The sequence below is a fragment of the Spermophilus citellus genome (assembly GCF_964194105.1).
Source record: "Spermophilus citellus genome assembly, chromosome: X".
Lineage (NCBI taxonomy): Eukaryota > Metazoa > Chordata > Mammalia > Rodentia > Sciuridae > Spermophilus > Spermophilus citellus.
The window spans coordinates 102,116,252-102,130,641 of record NC_138190.1 but is presented as its reverse complement, the minus strand read 5'-3'; the positions used below and the strand labels follow the sequence as shown (position 1 = coordinate 102,130,641).

Here is a 14,390-nt window from a genome sequence, read left to right as displayed (position 1 = left end):
AATACCCCCCTTATCTCTTATCTTACCACCATATTATCAAGGGTCTAGTGTAATAATATTAATTACAATGGAAAAAGCTGCAAATGACTCAGACTCTCTCTGAAGACTACTTAGGAAAGTCCAAAGTCAAGAAGGGAAACAAGAACACTGAAAAATCTAACACCTATAACAACAGCAAAAACAAATCAAAACCCAACTCCCAGCCAGATTAATATAAATCCTTCCACTAGAGGCCTATTTACCTCAGTTCCTATTATCTGATATGACACATCTGATTTTAATGACAAAATAACAAGACACGACAAAAGATAAGACAAAAAGATCTGAAGGGATAAAGCAACATGAGAACCAGACTCACATATGATACAGTGTTTGAAATTATAAGTCAAAGAATTTAAAATAATTCGTGCACTAATGAAAAAAGCAGACAACGTAAAAGAATAGATAGGCAATGTAGCCAGGGAGATGAAAACTCCAATAAAGACTCCAAAGAAAAATCTAGATATAGAAATCATGGACTGAGTTTGTGGCTCAGTGGTAGAGCACTTGCCTAACAGATGTGTGAGGTATTGGGTTCAATTCTCAGCACCACATATAAACAAACAAATAAAATAAAGGTATTTATTTTATTTGTTTGTTTATATAATAAATAAACAACTAAAATATTTTTAAAAAGGAAAAATCTAGAAATCAAAAAGCTCTAACAGAAATGATAAATGCATTTGAAACATTCATGAATATATTGGGCACAGTCAAGGAGAAAAAATCATTAAGTTTAAAGATTTGTCAATAGAAACTTTTCAAACTGAAATGCAAATACAAAAAAAAAAGGAATGAAAAAAACCTAGACTAGAACATCCAAGAATTGTGGAACAATTTAAAATAAATAGCATGTTTAATTGAAATACCAGTAAAAGGAAGAGAGAACAAGGCAGAAGAAATATTTGAAATAACAATGGCTGAGAACTTCTAAAATAAGAGACACTAAACCATATATGGGGACAAGCAGAATCAATGTGAAAAAAATAAAGAAAGGAAGGAAGAAAGAGAAGGAAAATCCTATAGGTAGGCATATAATATCCTAACTGTTAAAACCAAAGATGAAGAGAAAATCATATAAAAAAAAACAGGAAAAAAAACCCACCTTACCTGGCAAGGAACAAGGATAAGAACTGCAGCAGTATTCTCACCATAAACCACGCACACAAGAAAAGAGTAGAGTGAAATATTTAAAGAGTTGAAAGAAAATAAACCAACCTAAAATTCTATATCTGGCAAAATATCCTTCAAAAATGAAGAGGAAATAAAGACTTCCCCAGCCAAACGAAAACTGATAAAATTCAACACCAACAAAGTTGCCCTTCAAGAAATGTTAAAATTTTTTTTTCTTTGGGCAGAAGAAAAAGAATATTGGTCAATGATTAGATGAACATAAAGAATGGAAGAATACTGGAAATGAAGTAAATGAAAGCAAAGTAACATTTTGTTATTCTTATTCTTAATTGATATAAAAGATAACTGTCTGAAGAAATAATAGCAACAATGAATTGAATGATTGTAGAGTATGAAAAGAATGACATGACAAGTACTCTATATTAAGTCAACTGAACTACAAGCAGATTAAACAGAAGAGTATTATTAGAGAAATCACTAAAACATTTTTTAAAGGAATAAAATTGAGATATCAAGAGAGGAGACAAAACAGAATCATGACAAATACTCAATTATGCTGGACACAATGGCACAATCCTGTAACCCCAGTGGCTTGGGAGGCTGAGGAAGGAGAATCATGCGTTTAAAGCTAGCCCCAGCAAAAGCAAGGTGCTAAGCAACTCAGTGAGATTCTGTCTCTAAATAAAATATAAAATTGGGCTGGATGGGAATCAACTTAATGAAAGAGGTGAAATATCTATACAATGAAAACTACAGAACCCTAAAGAAAGAAATCAAAGAAGACCTTAGAAGATGGAAAGATCTACCTTACTCTTGGATAGGCAGAATTAATATTATCAAAATGAACATAGTACCAAAAGCACTGTACAGATTTAATGCAATTCCCATCAAAATCCCAATGGCATTTCTCATAGAAATAGAAAAAGTAATCATGAAATTTATCTGGAAAAATAAGAGACCCAGAATAGCTAGAACAATGCTTAGCAGGAAGAGTGAAGCAGGTGGCATCAGTATACCAGGCCTTAAACTATACTACAGAGCAATAGTAACAAAACCAGCATGGTATTGGCACCAAAACAGACTGGTAGACCAATGGTACAGAATAGAGGATACATAATTACAATTATCTTATATTAGACAAAGGTGCCAAAAACATACATTGGAGAAAAGATAGCCTCTTCAACAAATGGTGCTGGGAAAACTGGAAATCCATATGCAACAAAATGAAATTAAACTCATATCTCTTACCATGCACAAAACTCAACTCAAAGTAGACAAAGGACCTAGGAATTAAACAAGAGACCCTTCATCTAATAGAAGAAAAAGTAGGCCCTAATCTCCATCATGTGGGATTAGGCCCCAACTGCCTTAACAAGACTGTTGTGGAGCAAGAATTAAAATCAAGAATCAATAAATGGTATGGACTCAAACTAAAAAGTTTCTTCTCAGCAAAAGAAACAATCTGTGAGGTGAATAGAGAGCCTACATCTTGGGAGCAAATCTTTACCCCTCACACATCAGATAGAGCACTAATCTCTAGGGTATATAAAGAACTCAAAAAGCTAAACACCAAAAACAACAAAACAAAAACAAAAACAAAAACAAACCACATAACCTAAACAATAAATGGGCCAAAGACCTGAACAGCTACACAGACACTTCTCAGAAGAGGTTATACTATCAATCAGCAAATAGATGAAAAAATGTTCATCATCTTGGGGCTGGAGCTGTGGCTCAGCGGTAGAATGCTTGCCTAGCACATGTGAGGTGCTGGATTTGATCCTCAGCACCACATAAAAAAATAAATGAGTAAATAAAATAAAGCTATCATGTCCAACTACAAATAAAAATATTTTTAAAATGCTTATCATCTCTAACAATTAAAGAAATGCAAATCAAAACTACTCTAAGATTTCATCTCACTCCTGTCAGAATGGCAGCTATTAAGAACACAAACAACAATAAGTGTTGGCAAGGATGTGGGAAAAAAGATACATTCATACATTGCTGGTGGGACTGCAAATTTGTGTAGCCAGTTGTGAAAGCAGTATGGAGATTCCTTGGAAAAGTGGGAATGGAACCACCCCCCTTTTTTTTTTAAAGAGAGAGTGAAAGAGGAGAGAGAGAGAGAGAGAGAGAATTTTTAAATATTTATTACTTTTTAGTTCTCGGCGGACACAACATCTTTGTTGGTATGTGGTGCTGAGGATCGAACCCGGGCCGCACGCATGCCAGGTGAGCGCGCTACCGCTTGAGCCACATCCCCAGCCCTGGAACCACCCTTTGACCCAGCTATCCCACTCCTCGGTCTATACCCAAAGGACTTAAAAACAGCATACTACAGGGACACAGCCACATCAATCTTTATAGCAGCACAATTCACAATAGCTAAACTGTGGAACAAACCTAGACGCCCTTCAGTAGATGAATGGATAAAAAAAATGTGGCATATATACACAATGTAATATTACTCAGCAATAAAAGAGAATAAAATCATGGCATTTGCAGGTAAATGGATGGCATTGGAGAATGCCAATGTCTTGGTTGGGCACAGAATCACGAGCCACCACACACCTTGTAGATTCAAACAGCAATTCTTTATTCCCGAACTCACACCGGCCTCTACACACACGTTCTGGGGAAATCCCAGTTCTGCTGCCGCCCAATTCACCTACTCCATGAGGCTTTTTTTCCCAAAATACTTTCTGAATCTCCCGAGAACTCAACGGGAGCTCAGGCAGCAGGAACGCCCTATTTCCAGCAGCAATAATCTTCAACCTCCAACTTCCCTAAAACCCATATTGTCTTAAACCAGGAACGCCTTAAACTTGTCTTAAACCGGGAACTCCCTAAAACCAAGGACCGGGATACTTCCTCAAACCTGATCAGCTCTAAACCCGGATCTGCCCTGGTCCTTGAGCAAGGTCACCTTACATGCAATGTCAACAGCGAAATTCCAAGGCAAGTCCATTTAACATGGGGTACGCTGGCAAGGAAATTTCGATGCGTCATTCCTACTTGGCAATGGCCCTCAGCAGGAGAAGATAATACTAAGTGAAGTTAGTCAATCCCCAAAAAACAAATGCTGAATGTTTTCTCTGATGTAAGGAGGCTGATTCATAGTGGGGTACGGACGGGAGGCATAGGAGGAATAGACAAACTCTAGATAGGGCAGAGGGGTGGGAGGGGAAGAGAGGGGGTATGGGGTTAGAAATGATGGTAGAATGTGATGGACATCACTATCCAAAATACATGTATGAAGACACATATTGGTGTGAATATACTTTATATACAACCAGAGATATGAAAAAATGTACTCTATATGTGCAATATGAATTATAATGCATTCCACTGTCATATATTAAAAAATCAATAAAAAATAAATTAATTAACAAATAAAATATTTTTAAAAATTGGGCTGGGGATGTGGTTGAATGGTCAAGTGCCCCTGAGTTCAATCCCAGGTACTCCAAAAAATAAATTAAAACCAGAGAAGATAGATGAAGAAATGTCTGGTAACAGAAAACATTTATAAACATGGTTGATATTAATCCAGATATATTAAGAATAACTTTCAATGAGAATGTCTAGATATACAAATTAAAACCAGAAATAGTCAATGTAGATAAAAAATAAACAAGACCCAAGGGCTGGTGTGGTGTGTAGCTCACTGGTAATAAAGCACATTCCTAATATGTTCCAGGCTCTGGATTTGATCACAGTACTAAAAACAAATAGCAACAAGTTGTCTATAAGAAGCCCACTTTAACTATAATACCTTGGGAGGTTAAACATAAAGTAATGGAGAAAGATATATCATACTATACCATTCAAAAGAAAACTGGAGTACCTATATAATATTTGAATGAGAAGATATCAGAACAAAAAGTATTAGGGTTAAAAAGGGACACTACATAATAATGAGATTAATTCTCCAACAACACATCATAATCCCAAACATGTATACACCTAACAGAGTATCAAAATATCTGAGGCAAAACCTGATACAACTGAAAAGATATACACAAATCCATTATTAGAGTAGACAACTTCAACACCCCCCTGTCAGTAGCTGATAGATTAAGTAGGCAGAAAATCAATAAGGATATAGTTGATCTGAACAACACTATCAATCAACTTGATCTAATTGACCCTTGGCCTAATTTATAGGATATTCCATCCAACAGAAGAACACTATTCCCCCCACCAAGCTTACATAGAACATTTGCCACCAAGAGAGACCATGTTCTAGGCCCTAAAATACACCATAAGAAATTAAAAAGAAAGGAAATCAAGAAAGTATGCTCTCAATGTTACTAAAAATCAGTAATATTTAATGTCTGAAAATGAAACAAACTTCTTCATAGTATGAGTGAAAGAAGAATTCCCAAGAGAAATGTAAAAGCATTCTGAACTAAATTAAAACATATCAAATTTGTGGGATATAACAAAAGCAGTGCTTACAGGATAATTTCTAGCTTAAATGGATATACAAGAAAAGAAGAAGGATCTAAAATCAATAACCAAAGCTTTCACCTCAGGAAAGTAAAGTTCGAAGAGTAATATAAGATATAATGACAATTAGAGAAATCAATGAAATTGCAAATAGAAAAACAATAGAGGAAAGCAATGAAACAAAAAACTTGTTCTTTAAAAAGATTAGTAAAATCGATACATCTCTTCCCAGGCAATCCAAGAAAAAAGAAGACAATCTAAATAACTATATCAGAAAGAAAAATTGGGGGTTATCACTACTGATTCCATGGACATTAAGAGGATAATGAAGGAATACTATGAACAATTCTATGCTTATACATTTTTTAACACATATTAAGTTCACCAATTCCTTGAAAGACACGGATTACCAAAACTCACAAAAGGATAAGTAAACCACCTGAATAGACTATTATCTATCAAATAAATTTAATCAATAATTAATAACCTTCCAAAATAGAAATTGCTGGGACCATAAGTTTCAACAATGAAACCTACCAAACATTTAAGAATTAAATAATGCCAATTCTCCACAATTTCTTACATAAAATAGAAGCAGAAAGAGCCATTCTTTGAGGCAAGCATTTCTTTAATTCCCAAGCCAGATAAAACATTACAAAAAAGGAAAACTACAGATGAATCTGTCTCATGAAAACAGATGTAAAATCCTCAACAAAATACTGACAACTCAAATGTATAAGAATTATGCTAGGCATTTGGATATCAAACAATATGATCATAGAATAAAAGATGAAAAAGATATGACCACATCACTTGATGAAGACAAAGCATTTGACAAAATTCAATACAAAATTCATGATAATAACACTCAACAAAATAGAATTAGAAAGGAGGTTCCTCAATGTGATAAAAACATCTCCAAAAAACTATGGATAACATCAAAATTAATGGTGAGAAAGTGATGCTCTTCAACTTAAAATTAGGTATAAGGGAAACATTGGTGTCCTTTTTCATTGCTCCAATTAAACATAATACTGTAATTCCTAGCTAGTGTAATAAGAAAATTGGAAATAAAACATATATAAATAGATCAGAAGGAAATAGAACTGTTTCTATGAAGATGATGGGAAATGCCAAAGAACTGACAAACTCCTGGCTTCAAGTTTCCAGGTTAAAGGTTAATATACAAGTCAATTGCTTTCCTATATACAACCCCCCCCCCAAAAAAAAAAACAGTTGGAATTTGAAATTTTAAAATACCATTTATGAGTGTGGGGATCACATCTGTAATCACAGCTACTTAGGAAGCTGAGGTGGGAAGATCCCAAATTTGAGGTCAGACTGGGCAACTTGGAAAAATCCTGCCTCAAAATAATAAAAAATAAAAGGGCTGGGATGTATATTTCAGTAGAGATTTCCTAGCATGTCTGAGGCCCTGGGTTCAATCCCCAATACTGCAATGAACAAATAAAGATCATTTATAATAGGAACCCCCAAATGTAGAATGTGACAAAAGAATCTAAACATCTTACAAATGTATGCAACAATCTCACTGAAAGGAATTGGGGAATAATGTACTGACATGTAAATTTGGAAATGAGTAGCATCTGTAAGACTAAAGGCAAAAGAAACAACACATAACATTTTATTCTAGGTGGTAAAGTTGTTTCCACAAGGGAAACAATTTGGAAACTGTTATGCATGAATACTGAAATTGAATAATTAACAAAAAACATGATGGAGAGTAGGAGACAGGTTTCTTTAACTGGAAGGTTAAAGATAAAGGAGCTTAGTACGATCCATGTAGTAATGGATTGCTGTAGAAATACTATTATAAACTTATATTTAGATTTATATAAACACAGATGGTTATATAGAGAAATATTTAAAATTTTCTGTATGTTTTCTGTGTAAACATAAAGGTATACACACACACACATATGGGTTACTATATACATATATATTTTCTTGTTCTGTTAACAGAAACAGTCTAGAAGCAATAATATCCCTACAGCAATGGTTATGCCAAGTACTCATACCTTGCTTTTATTTTTCTTCTGTAATGGGGATTGAACCCAGGGGTACTTTATCACTGAATTACATCCCCAGTTCTTGCTATTCTTTATTTTGAGATGGGGGAGTCTCCTTAAGTTGTCCAGGCTGGCCTTGAACTTGTGATTCTCCTGCCTCAGCCTTCTGAGTATCTGGGATTACAAGCATGCATCATGGTGCCTAGTTTAGATCTTGCTTTTAAAATACCATTTTCTAACAAAAGTTACCAGGGCTTCTTGAAGAAATGGCTGATTCCAGGAACAGGGCATAAAATATGCAAGATAAGGCTGGAACATCTTTTAGTGCCAGAAAGTACTAAAAACAAAAACCCCACACAATACAATGATGGAAATATGTCAAATTAATACAGGAGCCAACTGATAAAGCTCCCAATTGTCAAAGGAGGAACTATTTGAGCAACAAAATGTGAAATAGTACTGCATCATAATTCAAATGATATAATAAATATTTATGCATCTATACTGATATAAATAAACTGAATAAATAAAGGAGCGTAAAATATCCTATGTGTTAGAATTAGTCATGATTTTTGGAGCTACTATTATCAAGGAGGTGGAGCATAAGTGTGTGATGCCAATAGTGACTATTCCAAAGAGTAGTTTGGAAAGGGAGAAATGATATAGCAACTTTTCCAAGGAGAAAACTGACAAGTATTACCTCAGCCAGGTGAACAAGTTTAACATCAACAGTGGTAAATAATATTGAATAGTTTGTACCCTTTATATGATGGAATGAGAATGACATTTTTACCTTTGTGATTTTTTTCCCCAAAACATGTAACACCTGTATAACCACAAGAAGAAAATTTAGCAAATCCAACCTGTGGGACATTATACATGATCATTGTTCTCAAAAGTGTGAAGGTCATCAAAAACAAGTAAAGTCTAAGAACTTCTCACAGCCAAGAGGAGCCTATGGGAGAGATGATGACTAAATATAATGTGGTAACCTGAATGGGATTCTAGGATAGAAAAAAGACATCAGGGGAAATCTGAATGAAGAATACACTTCAGTTAATAATAATTTGTCAATATTGGTTCATTATGACAAATGCAAAACACTAATGTAGGATGTGAAGAATAGGGATACTGGGTATGGAATATATAGAAGCTCTATATTATCACTGCAATAATTCTCTAAATCTGTAACTGTCTTAAAATAAAGGTTATTTGAAAAACACTGTAAGCAAATAAAAGGCTAACGAAAATCCAGGGGGCAAAAAATTACATAGGCAGAACAGTCTGTCGAAATAGTAAGGTAGGGCTTAACAGGAATTTCCTGGGAGACAATTCCTAAGGGAAAAATAATGTCAGCAGATAGGAGATTACCAGGTGAGGATAGCACAGCATCTGCTCTCTCAGATTTGTTTTCCTGACTCAATCTCCAGTATCTAAATCCTGAGGAGACAACTAAATCAACAAAAAGTATGGAAAGGAGTGTTTTATATGAACTTTATAAAGTATCAAGACCCAAATGACAATTGGGTACCCATCTGGGTTAAGGTGACTCTGTTGTAGGTAAAGAAGAATTCTCCACCCTGTTGTTGGGACACCGTGTTGCTTTAGTTAATCATTTCCAGCCCACCACCAGCAGAAGGGACTTTAGGGAGGTTTAAGTTTCCATGAGAAGAGGTACAAACCCAGGAGACATGACACTACCCAGGGGACACTGGTACTCACCTTTCAGTTGTCTGGATTTATTATGGACATGGATGAGACCTGTGAGACCTCCCTCAGTTCTCCACCAAGTATCTGTTAGTATTGGTTCTGTTAGTGCAGCAGAAAAGGTAGGAACCAGCCCAACATACTCAATACCTCATTTAATTTTGTACACAAGCCTGGAAGACAAGTTTTATTCCCATTTCATAGATGACAATACAGTCCTTTACAACAATGGACATGTAGTAACCATTAGATTGCTCCAGAAAGGAGTCCCAGAGGTAACACAATTTTTGTCTATTATTTTACATCCTGATAACAGAATTTTAATGTCGCCACTGCCTTTATAAGTTTACTGGACAGTTTTTTGATTAGTTATGTATTATTTCCCTGATTTTATCTTTTATTAATTTTATGACAACATTAATCTCTTTTAGGAGACAGTGGACAGATGAACAAACAAAAAAGAACAGAAAATCACCACAAATAACCAGTTAATTGTTCAGTGAATACAACTTTAAAGTTGTTTTCTCTACATAGTTTACTATGTAAATATCTTTGTAGATTTACATAAGTGGGTTGATGCCATATATATAGGGTTCTGCAATTTTTTTTTTAGATTTACAAAGGAACTATAAACATTTTTCCATGCAGTGAATGAAAATCTGCTACTGACACATAGAATGTTGCAGGTGGGTCAAAGGGCTGCTGGTAACAGGAGGGATGCCTAAAGGAAAGTATTAGTAAAAGATTAAAACAGGACCTGGAAAATGTTTGCTAGGGATGCTACACATAAGGAATGTCTTCAAGGTCCCTTCGTGGGGCCCTGCAGCCACCCCTGAATTCCCTTGGGCCCCTTGGGTAGAAGGGGTCCTCTAAATTTCTTTGCATCCACAAAAGCCTCCCTAATTTCTGTCTGCTTTTTCTCATGTCATCCTCCACCTTAGCCATACTGTCAAATTCTCTTATCATATCCTCATTGCTGAAATTCATATCATGTATGGACTCTTTATACTCTTTAAGGTAATGAGCCAGCCCCTTGTTGGTTTTTCTTTTGGCTTTCCTGGGTATGTCATCCTCAGCGGGGCGCTTTCCTGCAGCCCTTGTTTCACTCTCTGGCTTTCTCTCCTCTTGTGGTTTTCTCTTGCTTTCTGGCTTTCCTTCCTCTTTTGCTGTTCTCTCACTCTCTGGCTTTTCCTTGTCATTCAGCATTTCCTCATCTGCAGTCTTTTCCTCGTTTTCTAACATTTCCTTGTCTTTCAGAGTACAGGCTTCTTCTGGCTTTTCCTCATCCTGTGGCTCTTCATCTTCCCTCTTTCCTTTGTTGGAAGGTGTTCCTTCATTTTCACTGTAAAGTTCTTCCATGACACGATTTCCTCTCCCTCTCCTGTCCTGGGAGTGGAGGTAGAGAGAAGAGAAGACAAAGAGGATACTTGGGAGACTGAAGGATGGGGATGGGGGTGGGACGACGATGCAGGTCCATAGGGCATTGCATCTTGCCCTTCTGAGGGTTCCCCTAAACTGGCCCGGCCCTCCAAGTGTGCCTGTGAAGACCGCTTACCCTAGATTCCTCCCCCCCAGCGAGCCAACACTCCCTGGCAAGCCCTGCCACCTTCTCCACGCATCAAGGTGCGTGTTTTCCATGTGGTGGGGGCGGGCGGTGAGGCTCCACACTCTGCCTGAGGCCATGTCCTCTGCACTCTCACCGTTCCTGGGTCCAAGTCCGTGCTGCCCCCCACCCCCACCCCAGCAATCACCTGCAAGGATCCTGGGCGGGTTGCTCCTCTCTTCAGGCCACACCGAGTGCTGGGAACAACAGACGCACAGACCTGCAGAGGAGACGCGGAGGCGGAGAAGGCGGTCTCAGTGAATTGACAGGGACTCGGGTCCCTATCCTGAATCTAGTTCCTCCTCACCCAACCTTCCCCTCTACTACCCGCTCCCGCACCCCAGCCGCCATTTCTTTTCCAGCCTCGGGCGCCAGACTACGATGTTTTCCAAACTACATTTGGGTCTGCGTGTCCTTCTGCCTTGGACACAACTTGCATTCCCACCTTCGCGATCAATATTCTCCTCTACGTACGGAATGGTAGAGGGGGGTTATTTCCACTATCTCACTGCTGGGGCGCTTCACCGGCCCACCATCTCAGACTCCAAAATGGACGGAGGGCAGAGGAGGTGCCTAGAAATCCGGCAAGAATACTTGGGGTATTCCTCTTTTCTACCCTCTGCCCACAGGCTGCATGCTCCCCCTCAGCCAACGTTTTCCCACTGCCATCTCTGTCTATACTCGGGCCAATTTCCCGTCACCCAAACCCCACCTCCACCCTTCCCCTCGTCGGTACCCACCCTGGGGTCCCGTTAGCAGTGTGCAACGCCCTCACTCTGACCTGAAAGAAGCTGAAGCAACAATTAGGAGACCAGAGCGGAGCGGATGGCTCCCGGGCAACACCGAAGGGAAGAAGGGCGGGCACCACAACTGGCAGGTCACGTGAACTTCCCAGCCCCAGAGTTGGAGCTCGACACACCCCGCCTACTAACTGACGTCTGCTCGCCACCCACTTTTCTTGAGCAGGTATCCCCTCACCTCTCTGAACCCCTTTGTCATTTTCCTCTTGTTGAGAAGTTGGTCAAAAAAGAATTTTAATGAAAACCACAAGGGTTTATTTTGTGTGTGTGTGGGGGGGGGGGGGTTTGGGCGGTCTGAGGGAGGAGACTTGACAATGTTGCTTTTAAATACCGTTGCAAGAATGTAAACCCAGCCAACTGAATGGAATGAATGTTTAAATATTGTATGGAGGGTTGACTACAGCATTTTAGAAAAAAATTAGGACATTTTCCCCAAATAATGGAAACTTCTCCTTTTTCTGACACACAGAAATATTTTCTCATGAATAAAAAAATGAAACTATATTTGAAGCTGAATAAAATAATGATTAATTTATCTTCCTGAGAAACTGAATGTATAAGGGATAATGGGCAGACCATATGACAATAGAACTTTAACCCACAACCTTTGCAGCAAGCAGTCCAGACAGCCAAATCACAGCCTCTGTAGCAATCTTCAGGATTTAAATACTGATGAACTTCCAGACTTCCCATTCCTTGTCACTGACGAACAACAAAAATAACAAATGTATACCGTTAACACAGGATGCCCCACTTGTAATTGGCCTTCCTCTTGCTTCCCCATGAAACAAACTCAGGTCAGATCATTACTGAAGTCTTCCTTCTTTGTTGTTTTGTTTTTATTTTTAATGCATTAAAAGATAAATGAATAAATTACTGCTACAAACAATGAGATAAATATAACACTTAAGACTTTCATTGTAATCCATCTACCTCCCCCCTGCCCATCAAAACCATATACTTGCAGAGTCAAAATTAGATTGGTTTGAGAACACAAGAAAGAATTCAGGCAGAGAGAAAAGCAGAAGCAGCCCTCAAAACTCAACCTCATGGCTGACACCTCTAGCTGTTGGAGTTTGTTAGGAGAACAAAAATGTACTTATATGTTATCATTTGAATTAATCACTCAAGTAGAGATTAAGGTAACTTATGCAAATGAATAGTACATTTGAATTTATTTTAACTTATTTCTTATCAAGCAGGTTAATGCAGAAAAACACAGTTTCTATGATCATCTAACAGGTTCAAACACCTAAAAGCTAATGCTGTGTCTGATGGATCAGACACTGAAGTGAGATTCAGATCAACCTGGGTCTTAGTGTTCAATCTAGCCCAGTAGTGATATAACATTGGGTAAGTCCCTTCACTTTTCTGAGAGGATTCCATCTGTGAAAGGACTTTCAGTTCCTAGAAGGAATAGAATTCATTATGCCAGGCCAACTATTTCAACAAACACAATAATTATGTATCTTATTTGTTTTTAAGACAAAATTCCCAGTGGTATGTGACAAAATACCTGGTCAGGTATCAGGTCTGCCTGTTACCAACTCTGAGGGTTCTGGTGTTCTCTATCAGATGAATCAGGTAAAAAGGCACATTGGCACAGACACAAGGCTTTTTATTTTTACGCTTGAGCATAAGGGACATGGGGGACAGTCATCCCAGGCTGACTCCAACAAAAAAATGAAGGTTTACAGCTTTTATGGGATCTGCAGGATAGGCAGAGACCCAGTCTCTTAATGTCATTATACATATAAATAAGAGTTTTAGCTGTGCCTGGGGTTTTCTTTAACATGCTTCCTCAATCAGTGTGTGTCTTACTACCACTTTAAGTCTCTACTTCAGCATGTGATTTTTACTAGGCTAAGAAAATAAGGGTAAATGTAGGTTATTCTAATGAGTAATTTATGTATGGATTTATCCCTACATAAATTTGGCCCTTACCTGGGAAAGTTTCTAATTGGATCTTAGAGGAGGGCAGATCATTTCCCTGCCTCAGTGTGTTTCATTTTAATGATCTTGTTTTTCTTGGTTTTGTCTTCCTGAAATCTATTACGATCACATAGTCTTTGAAGGCTGAACTGACTTCCCATCCTCCTATCTCCTGGTGTGTTGTCTTAATTTTATAGCATTAAAGACAAGTCTACTTTAAAAAAAAATTTAGTTGTAGTTGGACACAATGTCTTTATTTATTTTCATATGGTGCTCAGGCTCGAACCCAGTGCCTCACACATGCAAAGCAGGCACTCTACAGCCCCAGCCCCAAGACAGGTCTACTTTTAAACTCCCAATTTTATGGTATGTTTGTCAACCTTGGAAGACTTAGAACTAACTTATCTGTCTCATTCCCCAAATCATATGTTCTCTGCCTAATTTCATTTACTGGGAGACACTGTTATCCATACTCACCTCTGCATGGGAAAATCTTGGAATCAAAGGCAGTTAAATTCTGATTTGGGGGGCTGGGGTTGTGGCTTAGCGGTAGAGCACTCACCTAGCATGTGTGAGATGCTGGGTTTGATCCTCAGCACCACATAAAAATAAATAAATAAAATAAAGATATTGTGTCCAACTACAACTAAAAAAAAAAAAGATTTTGAAAAAGAATTTCATGGTAACAGT

The 14,390-nt window shown here is 37.7% G+C and overlaps 1 protein-coding gene across 4 annotated transcripts; it reads right to left on the bottom strand.

Annotated features, from left to right (window-relative positions):
* Positions 1–9,495: 9,495 nt before the first annotated feature.
* Positions 9,496–11,850, bottom strand: LOC308638767 (uncharacterized protein). Of its 4 annotated transcripts, none has more exons than XM_081276538.1 (3): positions 11,750–11,814; positions 11,117–11,188; positions 9,496–10,746 (listed from the first exon to the last, which is right to left on the bottom strand). In XM_081276538.1, exon 3 carries the CDS (start codon positions 10,722–10,724, stop codon positions 10,146–10,148), a length of 579 nt encoding a protein of 192 aa, XP_081132664.1. In that variant the 5' UTR covers positions 10,725–10,746; positions 11,117–11,188; positions 11,750–11,814; the 3' UTR covers positions 9,496–10,145. The 4 variants fall into 4 exon arrangements, with proteins under 4 accessions (XP_081132664.1, XP_081132665.1, XP_081132666.1 ...); XM_081276539.1 differs by having other exon boundaries at positions 11,709–11,809; XM_081276540.1 differs by having other exon boundaries at positions 9,497–10,751; positions 11,750–11,850.
* Between the last annotated feature and the right edge of the window lie 2,540 nt (positions 11,851–14,390).